At 39.5% G+C, this 27234-nt stretch overlaps 1 protein-coding gene across 2 annotated transcripts; it reads left to right on the top strand.

Moving 5' to 3' along the window:
* The first annotated feature begins 1801 nt into the window (after nt 1-1801).
* On the top strand, nt 1802-26650 carry septin5a (septin 5a). Of its 2 annotated transcripts, XM_054611692.1 has the most exons (12): nt 1802-1878; nt 2042-2055; nt 17352-17442; nt 17580-17666; nt 18717-18840; nt 18930-19064; nt 22646-22763; nt 22857-22958; nt 23647-23743; nt 23832-23967; nt 24134-24236; nt 25428-26650. In XM_054611692.1, exons 1-12 carry the CDS (start codon nt 1833-1835, stop codon nt 25488-25490), a joined length of 1116 nt encoding a protein of 371 aa, XP_054467667.1. In that variant the 5' UTR covers nt 1802-1832; the 3' UTR covers nt 25491-26650. The 2 variants fall into 2 exon arrangements, with proteins under 2 accessions (XP_054467667.1, XP_054467666.1); XM_054611691.1 differs by lacking the exons at nt 1802-1878; nt 2042-2055 and adding an exon at nt 15218-15292.
* The last annotated feature ends 584 nt before the right edge of the window (nt 26651-27234 follow it).

Raw genomic sequence — 27234 nt, forward strand, 5'->3', positions numbered from 1 at the left:
CCTTCAGTTCTTCATGATGATGCAATAACGCTAAAAATGATCACAGTGAACACTTAAGTGTGCTTATGAATGAGCTGTAAGCTGTCTATGCAAAGGATGAGGAATAATGTTGGTTCTTAATCTTGTTAAACTAGAACCCTTATTTTGTAGCCAACACTACAAACTTAAATCTAGGTGTTTGTTTGACTTTTGAGCTGGAAAGCTACTTAATGCAAGTAGTCAAACTAATACAACTTTGTTATAAAGAGAAACTACAACTTTTAGGCTTTAAGATCATGGTTTAGTCGAATGAAACGTGCCATGTTGTTAATATTTTTTTTGTATTTATCATCTAGAGCTGCACAATCTTTAATGTCAGTGCCAAACTACAACTACGGACTGTGAACTAATCACACTGTCCAGTCCAGTGACTTAATATGTGTCCATTTTTAATTCAGTGGTATCATTTAATGTGTAAAATGTTCTGTTTGCACATTTAAAAGTAAAATACTTAAATATATAACTGTTCTATGCATAAACGCCCTCCAGCCTTCTATTTAGCAGAGCCATCTAACTGTGCTTTCATCAATGTGTTTGAATTTATTTAGTTTTTCTGTCTTTTTTATGCAAATCTGTCTGTTGAACTTATTAAGGTACACACAATTATCATTATTTCTTAACCATTTGTCAGTAGAGACTTGTTTTTAAGCATAAACGTTTTTTTAAAGCTTTTCTCTCTGAAATAAAATGTCTTTAGAGAATAGAGAGTTGACACCTGTGATTTTTGGGCTTAGTTTTGAATGACATGTTAAATGGTTATTAGTGGAAAGAAAACAAATGTCTCTTCTTACCTTAATATAATCCTCGCTGATATGTGCCTTGTTGTCTTCAGTACTTTAGTTCAAGGGTTTTTCACCTGACATATTTTAGAGAAAATGGTGTAATTCATTTTTTTAATTATTATTATATTCCTTTATTGATCCCCATGGGGGAAATTCGGATGTTGCAGCAGCTCAACTACATAGAAACAGATAATAAATAAAACATATTATATAATAATAATAAAAAAAAATGTACAGTAATCATCTTATTATCTAAATGTCTGTCTTTGGAAAACGTTTTTATTTCTGATGCTAATACAGCGTGAACTCGTTATTGAGTGAAATAGTTCAAGGAACCATATGAGAGTTTCAATTCGACTCCATGCTTGTTCCTAGAAACACAATTTAAATGAAGAGAGATTCATGATGCTTTGGGCCTTAGTCAGCAAAATATAATCAACAGTAGGCTGCAGTAAAAAATAAATTGGCGTGTTATGGCAAAAGTCTTCTTTGGGGTGTTTTAAAGTCAAACAGAAACATTTGGTAAAGGGAAACATGAAGCCAGATAAAGTGTTTAAGCTGTAGGTCTATCATGCAGAATATAATGATTTCTATGGTCGGGACTAATGATTTGTATGAATGTTCACCCATGTTTGTGAAATATCTGATTGTTTATAATATTATGATTTGGGGGATGGATGGTCCGGTATTTAAGTGAACACTGCAACCCTTTGGGCTGTGGTTTCAGAAACCAAAATATCTGACTGAACACCAGAGAGAAGTGATGTATAGAATAAAATGGATGTCAATGAGTTTGGTTTTGGCCCTAAACCCTCCTCGTGGCATCCTGTAGCTCTACTCTTCATGTAGGGAAACTCTGCAGCCTGATTGGCTGAATCCGTGAGGAGGAGGAGGGGCTTTCATCTGTCAGATCGGCCCCGCCCTCCTGCTGTCCGTCCGGGGTTTGGAGGCGAGGGGGCCGCTTTCTGAGAGCCGTCGCTTCGGAGAAATCTAGGGAGGAGAGAGGTCAACATGACGGCCAACATCCGGTACAAAAGCCGCATCCCGGTAAAAACAGGTGAGCGTGCTTTGTGTTTTTTTATTTTATTTATTTTTTCCAGCTCTGTGTTTTATTGAAAATCAGCGCGGTGACTGACTGCTTCATGTTTCTGTCTCCCTGGGCGTCGCTCCGCATCCTTGCACCTGCGCCTCCTCCACATCCATCCTGTAACGGCCAACAGAGGATGGTACAGAGGTAAGTGACATGCTTTCTATGTATTTATATAAGTGATGATGAGAATGCATTTTCACATATGGTGCGTTGTCACAAAACGGCCTCGGGCTGGACGGCCTCGGCTGCAGGCAGCATCATCAGCAATATTTACGTTTCGGATCGCGCATTTCTTTTTTGCGTTATCCTGCCAGTTTTCTAAACGCCTGATGCTCTGAGGGCAGCCATGCCATCACGGGCTGATCTGGGAGGGAAGGGGGGGGGGCATTTTTAGACGCATATGTAGAGCAGGCAGGCGTCGCGAGAAGGCGAGCAGCCAACATGGTACCCAAAAGGCAGCATCCCTTCATCTCCATCCTCTCCCTCCTCTCCATCCTCTCTCTCCTCTCCTCTCCTGAATCATCGGCAATTATCGGGCATTACGTCGACCAATGGTTTGGCCTAATTATCAACGTTACAGCAGCACGACTCGTGATTACAGTCGCTGCCTTTAGTGGACCCTTCCTGGCCATTGTTCAGCTGATAAACACAGCCGCCACATGAGCCTGCATGGGAGGTCGCATCTCTGATGACCCCCCGGGCCTTCCTCCCCCTCCTCCTCGGTATCCTCGACTTCCTCCCCCCTCTTCCTCTTGGCACATAGTGGCTGATGACAGCATAGGAGAATTTGCGTGTGCTGAGTGTGCTTGGATGATTCATCAAACCTGATTGTTGATGGATTTAAAATAGTGTTCATCAGTGAACCACCAAAAGAGAGCTAGAGATGAAAAAGAGGAAATAATATTTACAGTTTGGTCAAACTGACAACCTCAAAGCTGAAAATGCATCAATTGTAATAACTAAACACAATGCAGTTTAATACAACAGTGATGAAATAAATCCTACCTTCATGGAGGTCATACTGTTCAGGTTTGTGCTTTTGTTGAAACTGTTTTGGTGATGTTTGGTCCACTCTTGTTGATAAAAGCATAGACTAAATATTGGTGACACCTCTCAAAGACAAAATACTCTTTTATAAGTAAAACTCCTGCAATCCTAATGATTGTTATGTAAAAATATTAACAATTAAATGTAATTAAATTATCTAAAGTAAAAGAACTCTTCATGCAGAATCAAACTTTTGAGTTGAAGTATAAAGTGGCAGAATTTTTTTTATTTCAATTCTGTTAAAGCATAATTACCTGACAATTGAATTACATTACATTACATTACATTACATTACAGTCATTTAGCAGACGCTTTTTATCCAAAGCGACTTACAATCAGTAGTATATTACATATCATTCACCCATTCACACACTGATGACAGAGCTACCATGCAAGGTGCCACCATCAGACTCTAACTAACATTCATCATCCAGTCCACACCGATGGAACTACCATACAGTACTTGAGTAAATGTACATATGTGCACTGCTAGTATTTGGGTAAAACATATAAGGTGCTTTGCACAAAAGTGTCGGCTAAACGACTGTAATGTAATGTGTTTGGGAGATTTTCAGGAGATTGTTCTATCTGGAGATCTGCTTGTAAATGAGGAACACTTTGAACAATTTGGTCCCTAACTCTTGTACATTTGTCTCTTCACTCTGTAGTGTTCAGCAAGTTTTTCGGCGACAGAACCGGTTCCCATCTTTATATTTGTCCTGTATTCAGTCTCCTCATTGCACTTTGTCCTCCCTGCTGTCAGAGATAGAAGCTGTCAGGCTAAACCCAAAGAACATTTTTTAAACCAATAGAGATACACACATACACATCTCTCACACCTCTTCTATGAACTCTGATCTTTAGTTCTTTCCATAGATTTTCTATTGGATTCAAGTCAGGTGATTGGCTGGGCCATTCTAGCAGCTTTATTTTTCTTTCTCTGAAACCAATTGAGAGTTTCCTTGGCTGTGTTTGGGATCATTGTCTTGCTGAAATGTCCACTCTGGTTTCATCTTCATCATCCTGGTAGATGGCAGCAGATTGTTATCAAGAGTGTCTCGGTACATTTTTCCATTCATCCTTCCTTCAATTATATGAAGTTTGCTAGTGCCGTATGCTGAAAAACAGCCCCACACCATGATGTTCCCACCTCCAAACTTCACTGTTGGTATGGTGTTTTTGGGGTGATGTGCAGTGCCATTTGACCTCCAAACATGGTGTGTATTATGGCATCCAAAGAGTTCAATTTTAGTCTCATCTGACCAGACTATATTCTCCCAGCATTTCACAGGCTTGTCTAAATGTCGTGCAGCAAACTTTAAACGAGCTTCAACATGCTTTTTCTTCAGCAATGGAGTCTTGCGTGGTGAGCATGCATACAGGCCACGGCGGTTGAGTGCATTACTTATTGTTTTCTTTGAAACAATTGTACCTGCTAATTCCAGGTCTTTCTGAAGCTCTCCACAAGTGGTCCTTGGCTCTTGGACAACTCTTCTGATAATTCTTTTCACTCCTCTGTCAGAAATCTTGCGAGGAGCACCTGGTCGTGGCCGGTTTATGGTGAAATGATGTTCTTTCCACTTCCGGATTATGGCCCCAACAGTGCTCACTGAAACATTCAGAAGTTTAGAAATCCTTCTGTAACCATTGCCATCAGTATGTTTTGCAACAATAAGGTTGCGAAGGTCTTGAGAAAGCTCTTTGCTTTTACCCATCATGAGATGTTTCTTGTGTGACACATTGGTAATGAGACACCTTTTTATAGGCCATCAGTTGGGACTGAACCAGCTGATATTAATTTGCACTGACAAGGGGCAGGATTGCTTTCTAATTACTGATAGATTTCAGCTGGTGTCTTGGCTTTCCATGCCTTTTTGCACCTCCCTTTCTTTATGTGTTCAATATTTTTTCCCTGTGTCATTCCATTTTATTACACATAACTTAATTTCTGAATTTATTTGTTTGGTTTTCTTTGTATGTATGGATTACTTGGGTTGTTACCGACATTTGGTAACAATTTCATGTCAATAGCACCTTTAGAAATATATTTACTGAGAAAAATGGTGACGTGTTCAATACTTATTTTACCCGCTGTATATATATATGTGTGTTTGTATACACCGACAGCCTGCTATTAACAACTGCAACAAACCACAATTGCCGCAAGTCTGCAACCCAAGCGTATGAGACATGTTTTTTCACTCGCACTTTTCACTCAACAGAAACGCTTTCATAAATAAAACTGGCTGCACCGTCTCTGTGCAGCTAAATTGACTGGTTTACGCTTCCTCTGAACAAACACTGTCAGTCCTGCTGTGTTTTTAGTTGCTGCCCACTGGCTGCTAACAGCTAACAAGCTCACCTCCTACAAACATGAGAAGACGTTGCAGTAAGCACTCAGTTCAGTTTGTTATTTGCCAAGCGATAATTCAACATACATACATACAAGTGTCCCTTCTTGAAGTGCAAATCAAGAGAGGAACAATTTGCAGTCCGTAGCGGAAACAAGAGTCCAAACGAAAGCAGTGGTTGGTCACTTGTGGCCCCTTCCGAACGGTTAGGAGTAGTGAGGAGTCACTCACGCTACAGGAAATATATATATTTTTTTCAAGTGTGAATTGCTGCAACCACGAGCGGTCCTTGAGAAAACAGTCATAAACCAGGACCAAAAATATAAGGCTGATTGGTCCATTAGTATGTATATGTATATGATTAGCCATGGACAGACAGACATGCAGATGAGCACACAGGCACACACACATACACATAATCTCCTCAGGCTACGCCTGGCGGAGATAACAACCTCAAATTACAATCAATCTGTCATAAATCCACTCCTAAATGTGTAGTGATTCACTCATGCTCAGTTTTTAGATTACTACAGTGTTTTACAACTTGTGAGTTTTGCCTCTTGGCTTTCATCCGCTCTTCACTCCCACATACTGCATCTGACCCTGTTGGGCAGATTGAGGAAAAATATCTCATATTCTTGATTATCCAGGCTGCGGAGGAGGACAAAAAACAACTAATAGTGCTCAGTAAATGCTGAGATCATAACCGCTGAAAGACTGATAACTGATAATCAATCCTAAATCAATATTTTCACAACATTCCCTCCCTTCTCCTCTTCCTCTTTCCATGTCTCTAACTCACATCGCTCTAAACGTTCCCGTCCCTTCCTTTGCTGTTATATTACGTTGCCAGGCAACAGTCTTTTTTTATTTTTATCTGTTTTCATCACTTCTCTGATACCAAGTGAGCGGACGACCCCATCTGACCTACCCACAATCCTGTGCTGTGATCATTACACGTGTGGGTGGATATTCGCAGAACAGTTGTTCTTTTCATCACAGATCAAAACTGAAGAGAGAAAAATCACAATGTCAGTTTTATTATTAACAGTTATCTGAGATCTGTCACCTTGATGTAGTGGAGCACACAAGTATCAAATGAAGTATGAACAACATCAAGAAAACAATATCCTGTCCTGCCTGACCAAATGTAAACGTTTCGACATTAATTAAGATATTTCTGGTGTAAGAATTACGATTAACAAAGCCACAAATTCCCCTTAGTCATTACTTAATGTTATATGTTGCATACTTCATTTACTTATGGTGAGTCAATGCAATCTTTGCTGAATAACAGTCACTGTAACCACAAGTGATACTTCAGGGTAATGGTGTGTTTACATAAAGTGTAACAGTAACACAATGAAGAATGTGTTATTTCTACACTTTACTCATCTATCTGTCCTGGAAGACCGAACCATCTTTTGTTGTTCCTCCTCATTTTTCTCTCTTTTTTTGTGACATTTTTCCGATCGTCATTGATCATCAAATAAGAAATTAAGTTGTTTGTTATACAGGTTACAAAAAAGAGATGATTTTGGCCTTGATAAAAACAATGATATTCAAAACTAAACCCCGGATTCCAACTGAAAACCAAAAGTTGCTGATGTAAGATTTAAGGGTACCACGTTCTAATAAGGTATCACTTATAAAGGGTCTTTGAGTTGTAAACATTGGCTTTATTAATGATAATTAGTAGTTTACTGATGCTTTACAGATCCGTTATTGTCATTGATAAGAAAAACGCCAGGTTGTGGAAAATATGTGGCGGTTTTTTATCCTCATATAGCAGGATGCTTTCTGTCTTTGTAGCTCTTCTGCTAATCCAGATGACCTCTGTCCTCCTGGAAAAGTGTGCAAGTTATCAACATATTAACACTCACAATTAAAGACATAATATTTATTTATTTATTTATTATTAACATTTACAATAAGAGATGAATTACTTGCTTTGCTTTGGCCTCAGAAAGTGAGAAACCCAAATTAATTTATTAATGAATTCATAAATAATTAGATTATTTATGACCCAGCAGTGAGATTTTTACTACTTGGTAACCCAAAAGTGAATAACATAATTTGGTCTCTATAATTCTTGCATGTTTATCTCCTCAATTCTTTGTATTTACCATTTTTCTGCCAACACAAAATGGTTCCCGTCTTTATATTTGTCCAGCGTTTAGACTCCTCCTTGTGTGGGCGTTTTTAGAAAGTGGTCATTTAAAGGTCTTTTTGAGGAACCATCTTGCACCTTGTCGTCGCTTTTGTCTGAGACGTCAAATAACACGCAATGATTCCTCCCTGCAGCAGTGGACAGACTTTGCATCACATGCATTTGTGTCCGTGCACTTCACTTCACAAACACTCGACTTACCTCCCCCCCCTCCCCTCCTCACCCTCTTTCTCCATTGCTGCACCCTCCCCTCACACTCTCGCTGCCACAGATGGGACCCCCACCAGCTCCCAATGTGGACCAGCTGCAGTGCAGGAATAGGCGTATCTCAGGGGGGCTGGGTTGGGTATTGAAACAAGGATTTGAACCCCCCGTGGCTCCGGCTTTTCAGCAGAACAGAGAAGTTGTAAGAGGAGAAGGAGAGAGTGGCTGATCCAAGAAGTCTTCTTTGATAACTATTTGATGAATCAATTCCCAGTTTTTGTCTTTTGTTTCTTCTCTAAGTAGCTTTAAGGAAAATTAATCTTTTACATTTTCTGTATCGGCTTAATTTAAGCTACGTGATGTTCACAGAGTGAAATATTGAACATACTCTAGATGTCTTGTGCATCATTTATAAACTTTTTCCCAAACAAATTTTTTTGAGATCTTCACTACAATTTAGAATGAAGTTCATTGGGTTTTAAAACAGTAGAGAACATATGCATACACTAAAGCAGCACTAAGAGTCACACGGGACAAAGCAGCCACGGTCATCTTCATGTGTCTGAGTTTCTGCCTTAACAAGTTTTTTTGAAGTGTTTTTTTTTTGCCCTCTCTCTTGCTTGGATGTGTGAGGAGTTTCTGCCCCGCGGTGTGTTCACATGCACATTCTTTCATTTTGTCATGCCGCAAACATGCGTGCAATGATCCGGTAGAGCGTGTGTGTGTTTTGTCCCGTACCTGAAGCAGCTCACCTCATTTTTTTTCCCACTCAGGTTTTGTACGTAACACTGCAGTCTGCAGAGCTCATTCCTCGGCTCTGCCTTTCAGGAAGCTTTTAGAAAGTAACTGGAGGTTGACCCAGATAGAGAGATCTGAACAAAATCTTTTCAAGTATTTTGTCGGCCCTGATAAATATGGGATTACAAGTTCTTTGGAAATGGGGATTCGGAGTCTGAGCGGTAATCCAATGAAAGGATTGAAGAGAATCAAGATTATTTTATAACTGTTCTCTGTGCAATAAACTGCACAAATCTGAATTATTCTTTAGTCAATCACACATTTCATTTTTGACTAGAAAATACAGAAATGTTACAATTAATTCCCATTAAAGCATGAGGTAAGGTTGGCGTTACTCCATAATAATCTTGAACTTGATAGTTTGAAAACAGCAGTTGACAAAACAATCCCATGGTCTTTATCTGTATATTGAGGGTTCTCAGTTGTGATGGAATTATAGTTGCTAAACATTTTTTTTATTTTAGCAGCTCCGAGACTTTGGAAACATCAGTTGATAAAACAAAATGTTGTGTTGAGCTAGACGTTTTAAGCCAACAGGGATTAGTAAACTTTTAGGTGCACAAAATCATAATGCCGGATCAATATTTTTCCAAAACCAACAATGTGTTGGTTCATCTCCCAATACCATGTGACCTCCTCATTCAGCCCACTGGATCCTACTGAAGACAGACCAGGTTACCAATCTATAATTTAACTTCTAAAAAAAACAGCTGGGCACTGTAGTTTTAAAAAACGTTACTCAACCGGTAGTAAATTGTGCTTTTGTTGGGGCCTATTTCCAGCTGCGGATTGATACACATTTGCTGCTCTACTGAGTGTTTTGGACAATGAAGGAGGCCAATGGCACAAAGAAATTAAATAGATACTATACATACAGAAAATGCTTGTTTTTAATAGCGGTTAATTGTAGTTTAACTTCTTCATCCTGTAAGTAAAAGAAGTTCTGTCTTCCATTTTAGTTTTCCAAACTCCCAAAAGAAAAAACTTCTTTCATGACAGCATTCAGCCGTTTGGATCTCCTTTGCTAAATGCTCAGGGATACATGTTTATCATACCATTCAAGGTTACAGCCGTGCTCCCACAAGTGTCCATTGTCACTGAGTAGGCGGATGGTAAAACTGGGCTGCGATGGCCGAGTGGCCTTCAGTGAAACAATTTTATTGTTGCTTGAGTAATTACATGCTGTCAGATTAGCATGTTAAAGAGCCGAGTGCACGCAGGGCTTTGCATCTCCAAGGAGAGAAAACAGAAGAGGGGGGGCTCTGAGTCCATTTATGTTGTTTTTTGTCCCCCTCTCCTTCTGTCTCGCCCACCCTCACCCCTCTCCCCTCTCATATCTCCCCTTATCTCTCCCTCTTACCCTCTCTTGCCTCACTTGCTGGTGGGGAAGAACACAAATTTTGTTGAAGCAATCAGGGTTAATGGTGTGAAAGTGTCAGCTGGATGCCTGAGAGATGCAGAGAAGTCATCAGTAAAGGTCACCGCTCCTTACTGCTGCATCACAGGCCATTTGGCTGCTCTTAAGCCGGGAACACATTACAGCGTTTTAAGCCCATTTATCGCCGCTATTTGACCGAGAGGACTCAATTTCAAGACCGTTGCTAGTCTGTGCTGCTCAGAGCTGAGTTTATAAATCCAGAAGTAGATTTTTCATGTAGTTGAACTTTTTCTGACCATCAGTAATTTCCTTTTTTCACTTATATTTCTTTGAGTAGCTTACTGCCATGCTATAACATTGAAAATCTAAATTGAAATAGTCTTTTCTTGTATAAAATAGATTTTTAAAGTGGTAAAGAAATAGAAAGATATAACACGTTTCCTCTTAGAACAATAAGTTGAATTCATAAGCAATATACTGCGTAATTCCTACAGGCAATTTAGAGTCATCAATTAACCTAAGCTGCATGTCTTTGGACTTTGGGAGGAAGCCGGAGAAACCTGGAGAGAACCCACGCTGACACAGGGAGAACATGCAAACTCCACACAGAAGGCTGTCTAGCTCCTCTTGCTGTGAGGAGACAGCGCTATGCACCCCACCGCCGTGCAGCCCTGATCTGACATTGCACTTAACATAGTTGGAATAACAATGGACAGAAAATAAATCTGAGATATGGTCTCTTTTTACACCATACATTATCTTTTCTTGTCAAAATGTGGCGCCTACATTACCAACAATGCAACAATTGGAGAGGGATTGGCTGGCAGATGTCATCATGTTAAAACGTTTAACAGGACAATAAGTTGTAACTTTTAAATCAACGCAGTCTTCCAAACAGCTGCTTTTGTACTTTTTTTTTTAAGTTTTAAGCCATGAATGGTCACCTCTACATGAGGAAGATATTTTAGTCCTTTGCACACTGGCCTGCACCAAATAGGACACGTCACCATGGATACTCCACATACATTATGGTGTGCAAACACGTCATCCATCCGTCTCATCACTGTAGCCTCTTGAGAGCCCCTGGCACTGTTGGACCACGCTCATTTGGATTAGGTTTTATACGTGTGTGTGTGTGTGTGTGTGTGTGTGTGTGTGTGTGTGTGTGTGTGTGTGTGTGTGTGTGTGTGTGTGTGTGTGTGTGTGTGTGTGTGTGTGTGTGTGTGTGTGTGTGTGTGTGTGTGTGTGTGTGTGTGTGTGTGTGTGTGTGTGTGCCCTGGCAGTGGAGTTGACTGCTGGGGGCTTTTGAGAGTTGTTTCCTTAAAGGCCATGACTTTGTTTGACGGAGAGGAAGAAGCTGAGTGCTGCCTGCAGTCTGAGTGGCTGATCTCTGGATCTCTGCCTCTGCAGGACGGTCCAACATGTTGACAGACTGACAATAAACAGACGGACAGAGGCAGAGATAGAAGTAGAAGTTTCCTCTTGTATTTGTTGTAAAGCGGAAAACAAGTCAGAGATCATTTTCCTCATCTCTTTAAACACAAAGTTGTCCAAATAAAAGACAGTTGGTGCAGACTTGAGTTAGAAGCTTGTATAAAGAGATAAACAAGTGGTAGAGTAAAAATAAGTCAGCAATCTTTCGGCATTGCAAGTGCATTTAGACGATTTTTTGTGAAGTTGGTGGTCAGAAAGTTGATCTGCAGCAATTGTGAAAATCTATTAAGAAGCAAAATGCCAAATATTCTCTGGTTTGTGCGTCTAGACTGAAGATTTTCCGATTTTCCTCTGTTTTATATAATTGCAAATTAAACCTTTTTAAGGTTTAGAATGCTGATGAGTTTTTGGACTAACCAATCAACATTTGAATACATGCATTACTTGCAGTTGTAGCTGCAGTAGTAGGGAGAAAAGACGAAGAGAAAATATGAGTCATTAAAGACAACAAGAGTGTTTTCTTAAGTTGCCCTCTCACGGCCTGCTTCCTGTCATTAGTCCTGACTCCTAAACGTCCCTCTGCACCTGTCGTACACTCTACCTTCCCTCTCTGTGTTTGATCAGCTGGAGGAGGCCAGAGAGGGGACGCCGAGTCGCAACTTTCGACAACTAAGTCACTTCACAACAGCAGTGAGGAGTCGGTCTATTTCTTACTAAGATCCAGATCCAGGTCCAGATGTTCAGGCAGTGATAGACTGATGTGGATAACCTGTGCTTTTATTGATATTTCATGGGTTTGACTGATGAGTAGTTTGCTGTGTATTTTGTTTTTGTTTTTCTATGTCACAAGACGGAGGAGATGGTAAAGTGGAAGTAAGACGAAATGGAAAATAAAATAATAATAATAATAATAATGATATTCTCCAAAAATATATTGATGAGAGATGAATGGATTGGAACAGATAATTAAAAATGTGTCCAGGCTTCCAGTAAGAAGTTAAAAATCTGAAACTCTTTCTTTTATTTAACCAAATTTAACATGGTTAATTGGATGATTTCTGAACTATTGTCATTTTTCTTCTTGGCGGCTTCATTGATGACTTTATGAAAAACTGTCATCTTATAATAACCAAAACATCACGAATGAATCTGGTTGTATCTCTTTCTTAAGCCCCTCAGAAAGCCATCCAATTACTTTTAGCCAGAGAAACACTGCAAAACTACAATAAAAGAGAGAATGACCCCTCAATTAGTTTACACCTGTCACCAGACTCATTTCCATCAACAGTTTGTAATCCACATCTGTGATCCCAATAGTGCCTTATTCCATCTGGTATCAGAGGCCCTGTGTCTGTCTCTGGAGTGTGGCTGTGAATGAAAGAGATTATACACTATGTATTTTTTGGCCAGACTTAAGTAATGTGAGATGTTTAATTGAACATTGTGTTGAAGTTGCCAGAAACAAAGAAAGTGTGACTGGAGATTATATCTAGTTTGTGAGTCTAGTGGCATATGAGAGGAAGGGACAGCTGGCCGCTGAGAGAGACTGAAGTTTGGGGGGTTTAAGCCGGGGGGCTATTGTAACTCTATTTCATGACATCTGTTCTTTTATTCTATTCAGATTGACCCCCGTCATTGTAGACACACTCTTCCATGTCTACAATGACATGAGCTCTTCATCTAGCATCTCTACTGACGTTCACATCACATCAGCACCACCACCGTGGCTGAGATTGTTCCTTCCCTTAGAGGAGGCATCAGTATAGACTCATGCCATAACTCTTTATCTGAGTTGATGACTGGGTCGCCCTCCGGTGGCGTGGAGTGGAACCGTCACATCCTGTACGTGGCATCACAGCGGGGTGTGCCTACTTTGGGGGAAAGAAAAGAAGAGAGAGAGAGAGAGAGAAAAAAAAGGTCTCTTTTATTTCAAAGAGCGTTCAAGCTCTGCGGCCAACATCATGTGTGCGCCAGACACACCCTCCCACACACACACACAGACACACACACACACACACACACACACACCACTGTCACATCTGGAAGCAATTGGCTGCAACCTCTGCCATGAAATGTACCTCGTTCACCTCTACAAACACACACTCACTCACACACATACACACACACACACACACACACACACACACACACACACACACACACACACACACACACACACACACACACACACACACACACACACACACAAAAACTCCCACACACACAGACGACATGGTGACTGATCTCCTTTACATCCTTTTCATTAAAGTCTAGACCAGAGCTTCCCAAACATTTTTAGCTTAAAAATGGCATCATGGATACCTGCTGTAGGAATTTGTTTTAACGACTCAACAAAACCAAACAATTGATTGATTGATTGAAGTGTGATATGTGTGAACTAACATCAATATTAAAGGAATAGTTTGACATTTAGGGAAATATGTTTATTTGAGTTCTTACCAAGAGTTAGATGAGAAGATTGATACCACTCACGTGTTTGTACAGTGAACCTAAAGCCACAGCCAGGAGCTGGTTAGCTTAGCTTAGCATAAAGATGGGTAGTATTTCTGGGTGTTGTGTACCTGGAGGACTCACCTGCCAGAAAGCGTGTTATGTTTCTATGACTACTGTCAACCGTGAGCTGCAGCGTAACTCCATATCTAATGTTTATTTATTATTTATTTTGTCTTGACAGACATAAAACTAAATGTAGTATAGTTTAGAGGTACTTATACTACAATAGAGTATTTCTATTTTATGCTTTACATTCTCCAGATTAAACAAAGCATTCAACCAGTTTCTCCCAACCTTTTTGGTTTATTAACCCTTTTCATAATAGCGGAGATTACTTGTGACGCCATGTCACATCTCAGATGTTTACGAGTTGTAAACAGCTCCAACAAAGAAACATATCATCTCTCAACTTCTCAGACGGTTTCATTTAAATGACTGTCTGACCCTTCGGAGGGGCCCGAGTCTATACAAAGTTCTTAAAAGTGCTACATCAGCAATTAACAATTGAACCATGTAATAACATGTCAGTCATAGGCGCCATATGTCTGCAGAACAAGTACTTTAACATTGATTCTTTAGGTACATGGTGTTGTCAATACTTCTGTAGTTTGACTTAAGTAGTATTTTTACTGAGATCGAGTTTTCACATTGATTTGTTTCACTTAAGTAAAGGATCTTAGTACTTCTCCCACCACCTCTATTTTTTAATGTGGTGATACATAAATACTCGTGGATTGACAGGTTTATTCACTTGTTAATCTTGATAAACTCGCTCAACAGGCCTGTACTTGCAGCCTTTGTGTCTTTATCAGTTGTTTGTTCTTCTGCTTTTGTCTCTGTCAAGTTCACGCAAGTTTTTTTCTTACATTTATAATTTCATGTCACTTCCCTCTCTTTCTGCTTTCTGTCAGTGGTGATTTTAGCGTATAGAGTTTTATTTTTCAACTGTCTGCTCTGGGGGGAGGGAATACATGCTGAATGAATGAGTTTCTTTTAGACGCTCACTCCTTCCATCCCTCCCTTGTTTCCTCCCTCAAATTGCCACCTCTCTCTCTCTCTCTCTCTCTCTCTCTCTCTCACTCCCTCTCTCGGTCTCCCTCCGTCTCAGCAAGAATTCCTCCATACCTGTCTGAACAGGGAGAGTCGGAGCGCTGCGGGGCAGAGGACAGAGAGAAATGAAAAGAAAAGAAAGGGAATCTAGAGAAGGAGAGTAGGAGGGCAGACATTTAAAGAGCGCAAACAGGAAAGAGGTGTGTTAGAGACAATTTGGGGAGCGGAGACGGAGCGAGAGTTTATCAAGGTCTCGAGGCTTCAATTTTGCTTTTTTTTTTCTTCCCTCCCTGCTGGGCTGTTTCAAAATTTTCTGAGACCCGTGGCTATTTTTGTCCGTCAGTGTCAGAGCGGTTTGGGATGGATGCCATCATGCTGCAAGAAAAACTGGTGGAACGGCTGCTGTGCCCACGAGTGAGAACAGCCAGGCAGAAGGTAAAAAAAAGTAGGATTTCTGGGGCTGGAATACCAGGAAAAATAAAGACAGCGTTTGGGATTACTTTTTTTAAATGCATAAACAAGAAGCTCAAATACCTGTGGACTCACTGCCAGCATCTTTTGTCATCTTTGCTTTTCTGTGGAGATGTGTGAGACCTCCAGTGACAGATTCACTGCTGAGATGATTTGTTTCTGTAGAGATTTCCTTATTCTTACTCATCTGGCTTCATGACAAGTGTGTCTGCCATGCACTGATTTCACCGCCTGTAATTTTGTTTGTGTGTGTTTGTGTTTTTTGTAAATGCAATCCTCACCCGAGGGGGCTGTCGGAAATGCCCATGACAAGTTATGACAGCTCATAAGGACCCTGACTGTTTGTTTGGCTGGCTTGTTTGCACAGTGACAGAAAGAGCTTTTCAGGTCTGCTGAATGTAGCTTCTGTCTGTTTGTGTATTCATATATCTGCGTACTGCCGGGTGAAGATGACGTTCTGCCAGATGCAGCAGAGAAATCCCTGCAGGACTTGAGAGCTACTGTGCGCCTCAGTGTGGCGACTGGTATCCCATGACTCTCTTTGTGCATTTCTCTGAGCTTTTCAGTGGAAAGTCTGAGGCGCTGGTTTATTCTCAGCTGCTCACAGAGGAATGCTGCGCACATGTTTTTTTTTGTGCAGTTGTAGATTTTCTGTGTTATAGAGGCCGCCTGTCTGTTGTGGTCGTTGTTTTATTGCACAGATGCTGCCAGATACGTTTTGTTGTCACATTAGAAAGCACTTCAGTTATTTGGTGACAGCTTTTTTTTTTTTAAAGTATAAATGGCTGGCTGTTGATGTTTTATTGGAGAGCTGAAAATGAATTAGTAACTTTCTTGATAATTAGTTAATAGTTTCAACTTACAAAAAATTACAAATAATATCGGGTTCTAGTATCTCAAATGTGGTGATGTGCCACTTTTGTTTCTCTTTTGCAGTTATGGAAGAAGTACTCATTATTTTACTTTAATGAAAGTGTAAAAATACTCAGTTAGAAGTAAAAGTCCTGGATTCAAAATTGTACTCGAGTATAAGAGCATTAGCTGCAAAATATACTTAAAGAACCAACAGTAAAAGTACTCATTTCGCAGTATGGCCCATTTCAGAATGATGTATATTATTTTATAACATTACATCACTTTACACGATAAAGGGGTATAGTTATATCTTATCTTAACCTATATATTACTACAATATCAACCATAATTTATGTGTTGATCATATGTTCTAATGTTCTTCTAGACTAACTTAATTGATAAAATAATGCAGTAGTAAAGTAGTAAAAAGTACAGTTTCTTCCTCTGAATTACAAATAACAGAAATCCTGAAGTAAGGTACTAGTGTCTTAGAATTGCACTTAAGTGCAGTACTTACATACAGTAAATGTACTGAGTTACCTTCCACCACTGTTCTTTTGTGATGGTGAACTAAATATTTTTGGCTTTGTTCTCATGGTCGAACCAAACAAGCAGCTTGAAGACATCACTTTGGGCTTTAGCGATTTTAAACGGTAATTTTTCACATATTTCTTACTTTGAATCGATCAAACAATCAATTGATTAATACAGACAATATGGCGGCAATTAACTCATATTTTCATTACTGATTAATATTTAGATTGTTTTTCTAGTAATGGAGAAAATGTTTGACCCAACAACAATTTCCTCAAATGTTGTGTTTCCTCCAAAACATAAAGAAAATCAACTAACTATCACATGATATAAAAAGCAGCAAATGAGAAGCTGAAACAAAAGGAGATTAACTTTTTGTTTGAAAAATGACTGAAACCATTAATCAATTATCAAAAAACTTCCAATTAGTTTCCTTTCCATCGCTCTCCAATGATTGTCAGAAACATTTATAATAAAAACAACCATTATCTGTAGCCCTACGTAATAGACCCTTTCTTTCTCAAAGCATGCATTAATACTTAATGCTGTCTTCTTCTTCTTCTTCTTCTTCTTCTTCTTCTTCTTCTTCTTCTTCTTCTTCTTCTTCTCTGTGTCGTTTCTTTTTCCGTCTCAGGAGAAGCAGTATGTAGGTTTCGCAACTCTGCCCAACCAGGTCCACAGGAAGTCGGTGAAGAAAGGCTTCGACTTCACACTGATGGTGGCAGGTGAGTTTGTAGCCGAAGAAACAAACATGACAGAAAACTGGCTGGACTTGTACACCTAGCTATAATGCACCTAATAAACCGGCATCATATTTTATTTGTACCCTGTAAACATTGTGACCTTCTGTCTGTCTGTGCAGGAGAGTCTGGTATGGGCAAATCCACTCTGGTCAACAGCCTGTTCCTCACAGACCTCTACAAGGACAGGAAGTTACTGAATGCTGAAGGTGAGTCTTTACTCTATTATTTATCTCTGTATCAGTCATAAGTCACCAGTTGTCTTACATTTATCTATGTCACACAGCTACATAGAAGAAGTCCAGTTTAGTGCTGCAGGCAATCTGCTGCTGCACAATTAAGGGAGAAGTCTGGTGATATTGAAACTTGACCTAACTAATAAGAAGCCCATTGTCTTTGTAGCTTAAAGCCTAATTGGTCTTTTTCCTCTGTGTCGTATAGAGCTCACCATTACACTGCTGACATGTTCCTTCATTACAATGAACATGGGCACTGTAGTTTTATTCTGAGGCGATCCCACATACACTGTCCTGCTACTATAAATACTCAAGTCCCTATAGACGGCATTTCACCAGCTAGTCGCAGATCTAACATTTTGGGCAGATTGCTTTGTAACTTAAGGTTTATTGTTTGATCTTTGTGAAATGTAATATTATAATAATAGATCTGATGTGTCAACCTTGCTTTATATAAGCACACTACTTTAACTCTTTACTAAATGGCTCATAAATTAGCGAGCTAACCTTGCTTTTATCTGTTAGCTACGCAACAGCTACACCTGGCAGTTACTGGGTGTAAATATAAAGTAACTAATCTCTATGTAGTTACCAGTTTGTTTGGTGCAACCCGTTTTAATTTGGTCAACTGTAAACACTATATAACTAGGCTAAAATTGAACTTAGCCCTAACCCTTGCTGAAAATAGTCCCCAACAAATGCACTATTCATTCTTGTGTGAGTAATGTTTGCTAAAAATTACAGTGCCCAGATGTTTTAGGGGATTATTAAACCTGTTTTAAAAATGTAAGTACATATTCATAACCTCAATGTCCATAATGTCAATTATCAATTATAATGCCAATCAATCATGCCACTGTTGCTGAAGGCACAGAAAGACAGTGAAAGCCCTGAATTACTCCATCAGGGCTCATTCTGCACCGTTAACCGTCTTGTTCCACTTCATCCCTGACCTGCTATTTCAGCCACTATGCCTCATTTGCTCCTTGTCACTGTCTGCCTCTCTGTGTCGATGTTTTGCAGAGCGCATCAACCAAACCGTGGAGATCATCAAACACACTGTAGACATCGAGGAGAAAGGGGTCAAGCTCAAGCTGACCATCGTCGACACGCCGGGGTTCGGAGACGCCGTCAACAACAACGAATGGTGGGCCAGATTCAGACTGCTCGCTTGAATTCACAGTGCCCGGAGGAGGTGCTAACGTAGTCTGTGGTGCGTGTGTGTGTGTGTTCTAGCTGGAAGCCGATCACAGACTACATAGATCAGCAGTTTGAGCAGTACTTCAGGGATGAGAGCGGACTGAACAGAAAGAACATCCAGGACAACCGAGTCCACTGCTGCCTCTACTTCATCCCTCCATTTGGGCACGGGTAATTACACACAAAAACACACAAACATGAGATGTGTTCAGATACCTGTCATTGTGTGTGACAGAGTATTCTCTGCCCCCCCCCATATATGGGGGCACCTATAGTTTAAAAAGTTGACCCAAGAGCAGAAGACAACCAGGAGACAGATAACGTTTAACTAATTTACTGAAAAGTATCTAGATGAGCTGGGATTAGGAAGAGGAATGTCAGGACCGGCTGGACTAGGTGGAAGAACGTGGGCAGACTTGAGCCTCAGACGAGTTAGCAGGAAAACGAGCAGGCAGACAGGAAGGAAGGGTGTCTCTACCTCAGTAACAGAAGCAACAATCTGGCCCTGGATGTGTGAAGAGCTGGATGAGGCAGGTGAGCAGGAATCCAGGAGAGTGAGCTGTAGGAAAGAATCAACACTCACACAAACACACACTCACACACTCACATAGAGAGGGAGACACGGCAGGAGAGGGAAACAGAGAGAAACACAAGGGAACAATATTAAGGCACAGCTGTGATGGAGACACATGGATGTTAAAACATTTTAGAGTTTCCTTTTAAAAGCTGCTTTAGTGCTGATGCAACTACCACAGTATTATTACAGCTGATACAAATACTACTACTACTACTACTACTACTACTACTACTACTGCTGATCATGAATGAATGGAACGTACCATCTTAACTTCCTGTGTGGTGTTATCATGAGTTTGTCTGTGTTGAACTCTTTTTTTTTAAAAGTAAAGCTCTTTAAGAGGGTCTAATCCTCCCTAACCCTAACCCTTTGACAATGTTCCATCCAAATGTATGTTTCCTAATGTTCATGTTGCAAAGTCATGATATAACAAGACTCTAGTTTAACAAGATGTTAAACACCTAATTTAAGGAATTGTTTTCAATTGTTAACTTGTCAACTGACAATTAATTATGGTATTAATTAGAAACATTAATAGAGAATAGTTTTTAGTCTTCTAAAGTGTGTGATGTCTGACCTACAGCAAAAAACTAAACAATTTAAATGGAACATTGTCTATAGACCCTCTTAAAGCTCTTTCCTTCTTCTACTAAGTCAAATCGTAAAAAACAGAAATCTGAATTATTTTCTTTGTCAAACTGATTTAGAAATTTAGTTAAAGTTGTTGAAGTAACATAAAGTAATTTCATATAACTTGGACCTAATATATTTAATAATAGAGATATTTTAAATACTTAAAATATGTCATACCTTAATATTTTGAATATTCTAGATTAATTGAAAATGTTGGTAACATTGCTAACAGATCAGGTCAGTAAAATGTAAATACTTATCGACTAGTTAACAGCATTACATTAATTGTCTTTATAGTAAGAACAAATCAGTATTTTAACATCTCTGTAATCTTAAATTTAAAACTTAAAAATGATCTACAAACTGAAAAGGAAAAATATTAAAAACTTATCAACATACCTAAAATATTAAACACTTGAAACTTATGAAAGAATTTATCTATGAACTACGAAGAAATTAAAAATGTAAAACTTAGCAACATGCTATATAATAAAAAACTCAAATTGATCAAATAAAACCACAAAGTGATAAATAGCTTCTACACCTTCATTACATACAAAAAAATGCAGAATTACAACGGCTCTGATTGCAACACAACACATATAGCTGAAACTGAAGTATCATAATATATAGCTCTTTTTAAAAGAAAAACTTGTTTCACACTCACACATATGACATCAAAAACACACTTTCAGTGTCTACACTTGCATGGTTTCAAACATTAAGCATGAAGCACATTGTCACTTGTTATGTCACGGTCGTCTCAGTGTCACAAACATGACATGACAGCTGTGAGTGTTAATTTAAACTTCAATCCTACATTGACATTTATGTAGCTGCATATGTTCACAGATGGTCTGGACAAATACAGTTCTAGTCATTTACATGGTGGATTTGGAACGCGTCTCTCCAATATATATGGACTACATGGCAACCAGGTTCATACGTCACCAGCTGCTAATCCTAACTGGACTGACTGGAGATTAAAGTATGACTGACTGGAGATTAAAGTATGAATTTATATTTTATGAATTTATTCATCTAAACACAGTAGTTTGCATCATCCCCTCCTCCTTCAGTTACACTATTATATTGTAGAGACTCAATGTATTAAACTACACTTGTTTTTGGATTAACATCCACTTCATATTACTGCAGTTTATTTTAACATCGTCAACAAATGAGTTCAAAGAAGAGAGGACATGTGGAAATACAATGTGTTTAGCATTAACACATAGTTAAGCTAGCTGACTGTAGTTGTGTGGTTATCTCCATATTTCTTATTAAATATGAGTCAGAGTCAGTAACCCCCTGGTCTGACGGATACACATCGTGTTGAACATTTGTCTCCTGCTTAGTGAACAAACTGAGTTCAAACTTTGTTTTTCGTGACTTCATGTCTTAACGCTGGACTAAATGGGTCAAGAGAAGTCAAACTTCAGTGTTTGGAAATAGAAGAACAAATGAAGCAGGTTGACCTGGTCGCTGCTTCAATGCAGAACATCTTCTGTCATCTTTTATTATAAAACATCCAGCTGTTGCTCCGTGAAACATCTGGATAAAGTTTTAAAGCCGCTGGATGCGCTCGTGCTCTCGTCGTCACGTGCCGGGCAAAGCAACGCCATTGAAATTGGCCTCAACCGTGAATGAAAGTTTCGAGCTGTCTTTGAATTTGATTTGAAGCTAAAACAACACAAGTCATCGACTGATGAGAGTTTTCTTAGTTCAGTGACTGAGGTCACTTTACAGCTGAGATGCTCTGATGGGAACTTTCATGACTGAACTGAAAAAGCAGGCTGTCCTATAAAGGCCCAAGACCCTGAACGCCCCACAAAACATTGACAACTTCTTTAGGAATGTGCACCACTATTTATTAAATATGTTGTGAAATTAAGATAGCCTTATGAGGAATGAGGCATCTTAACAACTAAATTTCCGTTTTACATTAAGCTTCCATGGTTCATATTCATCAATAAATGTTTTATTTTATTTTGGTTGTTGTTAAATCACAGAGTGATATTATAAATGTATCCTCCACAATCTGTTTTTACTGAAGCTGATGTTATCATCTGGCTGTTGATTGGTTCAAACTGAGTAGTAGCACACAGCTGGTAGCTTCTATGTCTCCTATGATGAAGCAAACATTAAATAGTCATTAATATGATTGAATCATTAATGGAAATGTTGTATTTATGTTTAGAGTTTCAACCAAAAATCAAAATAAGAGCTTCCTAGTTTTTCTTAAGTGAAATAAATCTGATGGTGATGATGCTTTTCTGGCCACACCCCACTCAGTGATGTCACAGCAGGTGTCCTCCATCACATGTCACCAAGTGTGTCCGTCTTGAATGTAGAGATGCAGCTCAGCAGCAGTATTATTGTTTTAATTTCACTCAATTTCACTCATGGCAGTGATCGGAGCAGGAAACACATTTTTCACCTTTGTATTTTATGCATGAAGTCGTCCATTCAAACTGTTTTTGATATGGAGGATTTTACTCTCACTTTACTTCCTTCTCACTCTGGTTTTTTTCTTCCACAGGCTGCGTCCGGTGGACGTCGAGTTCATGAAGGCTCTGCACGAGAAGGTGAACATAATTCCGCTCATCGCCAAAGCGGACTGCCTCACGCCCAACGAGATCAAGAAGCTCAAAGACAGAGTGAGTCCCAGAAGAGCAGCTCCACAGTGGATTCATCATGTTTTACTGTGTGCAGGTCATCTAACTGTAACCGTTCATCTGATTCATCTCTAGATACGAGAGGAAATAGACAAGTTTGGGATCAAAGTGTACCAGTTCCCCGAATGTGACTCTGATGAGGATGAAGAGTTTAAACAGCTCGACAAAGAGCTGAAGGTGAGTCTGAGCAGTCAGAGACCTGAGTTCAGTTATTGAACTGATTCACTGTCAGTGGAAGTAACTGTAACTTTGGCCTCAGATTGACGTCATTTCACTCATAATATGTTTCCAGTAAAACATGTTTTATCACTCGGGGTCAATGACACGATTTAAGAGTTTCCCAAACACGGTGGCCATGTTTTTACAGTGGCCTAGAACAGACAAACTAAACACTGGATAGCGACATTCACATTCTCATGTCGGCCATCTTAGTTCTCTTCAAAGCTTGGCACACGAGAAGTTTGAGTTGGTTGCAATCTGCAACCTCACTGCTAGAAGCCTCCAAATTATACACACTGCACCTTTAAGAGTAGTCAAATATAAATATATTGAGTAAAAATACTGTATTAGCTAATTAGACACTTCTGCTGATGACTAAAACTAATGTCTCATGACGTCACTTCCTGTAGAGGCGCATATTGAGATACAGAAAAATCTGTGCAAGAAAAATAAACAACAAAAGTTTTTTTTTTTTTACGTGCCTCAACAATTACATTCACTTCACTGTGAAGCCGCTCTGGTCTTCTGTGAATGTGTCTAACTGTGTGAATGTGAACAAGGGCCCAGCATGCTCAGTCATCTTTCTCCGGACAGATCAGGGTTAAAAAAACATAAAAACAATCCCCCCTCTTGTCTCCGTGTGCAGGAGTGTACCCCGTTTGCTGTGATCGGCAGTAACACAGTGGTGGAGGCTCGAGGGCAGAGAGTGAGAGGGAGACTGTACCCCTGGGGAATCGTTGAAGGTTTGTCTGGACGTCATCTGTTGTTAGACACAGTTTGAACGTCGTATACGTCGGATTATTCATTCCTTCTACGTTTGTCTTTGCTCAGTGGAGAACCAGTCGCACTGTGACTTTGTGAAACTGAGGAACATGCTGATTCGTTCACACATGCACGACCTCAAAGACGTGACCTGCGACGTCCACTACGAGAACTACAGAGCGCAGTGCATCCAGGAGATGACCAGGTATGTGAAGACGAGAGAGAGAGACAATGTTCAGGAAACATCTGCTGAGGTTTACAGATTTCAGGACAGATGTGTCTGCTTCATCTCTCCTCCTCCTTTTCTTCTTCTTCCTCCTCCTCCTCCTCCTCCTCCTCCTCCTCCTCCTCCTCCTCCTCCTCCTCCTCAGTAAACTGGCTCAGGACAACCGTATGGAGAGTCCCATCCCCATCCTGCCGCTGTCCACTCCAGATGTGGAGACTGAGAAACTAATCAAAATGAAAGATGAGGAGGTGAGAAGCAACGTTTGCTGTTTTGTATTGATTTCTGTTAGGAAATGTTTTTATTTTTCATGAATGAAACCTAGAAGAGTCACAGATCTGTGGAGGTGAAGGTGTAGTATGATGTCCCCGTCTCAGATTGCGGTTAACTTCATTGAGAACGACTGCATGAAGCTCATTCACCACTGAGAGATGTTACATGTAGCTTTAAAGTATTTTAATGGTCTAATTAATAAAACATGCTGTCTGACAGAAAGGCTCTTAATTACACTTAAGGACGTAAATTAATTCAACTTATTCCCTTATTTCCAGTTGTTCATCTAATGGATTTTAAATTACAACAGCTAATGAACAAACAATTCAATGCTACTTTATTGACTCATATTTAATTGAGTGGGGTAACTTATAATGTATAGTGTGTAAGTCAAGTAAAGCTTCTTCTTTCTTTTATAATTATTCCATAATGACTTGAGGCATCAGATATCTCAAAAAGTTGGATTGCAATCTTAAATAGAAACACCAGCATTAATGATTAATATTGTATTAGATTCACCTGATATATATTATATTAAATTAAAATGCAGTATACAACAATAAAACATGACATTTACAAAGGTACAAAACAATCAAAGGAGAGAAAAGAATATGCATAAATATCTAAAAATAACACAAATATTATTAATATAGAAATACACACACATGGATATACAGACCTCGGTAATGTGGCTACAACTACTAAAACAAATACATGTACAGTTATCTTGTGAATTTGTTCAAATTAAAATAACAGAAGTAACAGAATAAGAAAAACAGTAAGTCATCATGTCCGTTTATTACTACAACCTGCTTGTCTATGTACACATATTTATACAGTACATTTAACACAATACAATACTTTCCCCATTTCACAGTATATTTCTCTGTTCTGTCTCTCATTATGTGAGACGTTTGTTCATATTATTTGGGACTAAAATCCAACTTTTCATCAATACAATCTGGAATGACATGATGTATTTAATGCCAGTATTTCTGAATTATTCTCACCTCCATATTATAAAAGTTTTCCTTCCACATATTTAATTCCACAGCAGTTATTTTTGCATTTAAATCAGAGTTTTTATGGTCTTTAATGTATTTTGGGATCAAACACACAGCATTCAGGATGTTTTCATGAGTTAAACCAAACGTCCTCTTTGTCTGCAGCTGAAGAGGATGCAGGAGATGCTGAATAAGATGCAGCAGCAGATGCACGACAAAGACCAGTGATCGTCTCCCGGAGCAGAGCTGGTCTGCAGCGCCACCTGCTGTTTCTGCCCTGAACGACAGCGAGACCTTCAGGCAACATGGGTATCACGTGTTTAGTGGAAACTCTGGCTGTACTTTTATCCTCAGTTTGGTGCTTTGTATAGTTTGTCTGCCTGGACGGTTGTTTGTCAGAGCCAGTTTTTTTTTGGTCTCTGAAACTTTTGAATCCAGTTTGCCCTCTTTGAGCCCCTCGCTGTGGTTTAACAGTCTTAACATATATAATATAAATGCGTAATTTAAATTACTACTCAGTGTATCTAATTTATAAATGCAATGCTAAACTTTTTTGGATATTTTGTCAGGGTCTGATGTGTGCTACCAGATGTTTTGTAAAGAGATTTAGGTTGTTGGTGATGTCAAGATTTGATGGATATTGTTTTTTATTATGTGTTTGAGTGTGTGTGTGTGTGTGTGTGTGTGTGTGTGTGTGTGTGTGCGTGTGTGTGTGTGTGTGTGTGTGTGTGTGTGTGTGTGTGTATTTCATGACATTTCCTCCAGATATCCGTCCATGAAACTCCCTTTTATCCACAATGACTTTACTTATTCTTTGTTTTATCCAACTTTTGCTTTTGTTAATTTGCTCTCTGATCCTCACAAATCATTTCATGTGACATTTTTTCAAATATGTCAATTCAAATATTCTCGTCCAGCGTTTTTATATTCGTGTGCTGGCTGAGCTGAAAAATGCACTTATTGCCAGTGGCTAACTGTGAATGGAGAGCCTTTGACATAATGAGAGGGTCGCTGCAGTACGAGCATGCTGCCGTTACTCATATCCGCTAAATGCTGACGGACTATTTTTTACTGCTTCATAGCCGATGCCCTGCGCTCGTGTTCAAATGCATCATGACCTCCAGTTTGCTTTGTTGCCACTGCGGAAAAAAATAGATCAACAATGAGGAGCGAATACTGTGTCTATGCTTCTGTTTTAAATCTCTCTCATTGGAAGTGAGTCTCTGCATTCTGCTAGTAAAGATATGCATCCTGTGTGTGTGTGTGTGTGTGTGTGTGTGTGTGTGTGTGTGCGTGCGCGTGCGCGTGGCGTGAGCGTGCGTGTGTGTTGGCTGATGCTGAGGAACAGTTCATATTTTCTCCTGAAGGCTGTGCCCCGTTTATAAAAGTGTGACAAATAAAACTCATGTTTTCTCGTCAACCGGCATCGTTTCTCTCTGAGTGTTTCAGAGTTAAAGTACATTAAGTTCCAGTGAGTTCAGCGCCGCTGCAGGAAATCATCATCTGCTGAGTGAAGTTTATCTCCTGCAGCCATTCTTCCTCTGCACACTGCACACAGCATCTTCTCCCTGCCAGTCAGAGCAGACGTAACATCAGTATGATTGACAGACGTGTGTATTTTACTGGGCCGGGACACATTTTATGGTGGAAGAAGTACTCAGATCTAGTACTTCTGTAAAAGTAGCAATACTACAGTGTAGTCATACTGGGGTAAAAGTCCTGCATTAGAAATGTACTTAGTGCAAATGTGTTAGCATCAAAATATACCTAAAGCACCAAAAGTAAAAGCACTCATTATGCAGAATGGCCCATATCGGAATAATATATATTAAAGATTACAATTATTGATGCATTAATGCTGTGTTAATGTTGCAGCTGGTAAAGGTGGAGCTTATTTTAAATACTTTATATACTGCTGGGTAGTTTGTGAATTTCCCGTAGGGATCGATAAACTTATCTTAACCTATACTGA

This window comes from Anoplopoma fimbria, chromosome 13 (genome assembly GCF_027596085.1).
Source record: "Anoplopoma fimbria isolate UVic2021 breed Golden Eagle Sablefish chromosome 13, Afim_UVic_2022, whole genome shotgun sequence".
Classification (NCBI taxonomy): Eukaryota; Metazoa; Chordata; class Actinopteri; order Perciformes; family Anoplopomatidae; genus Anoplopoma; species Anoplopoma fimbria.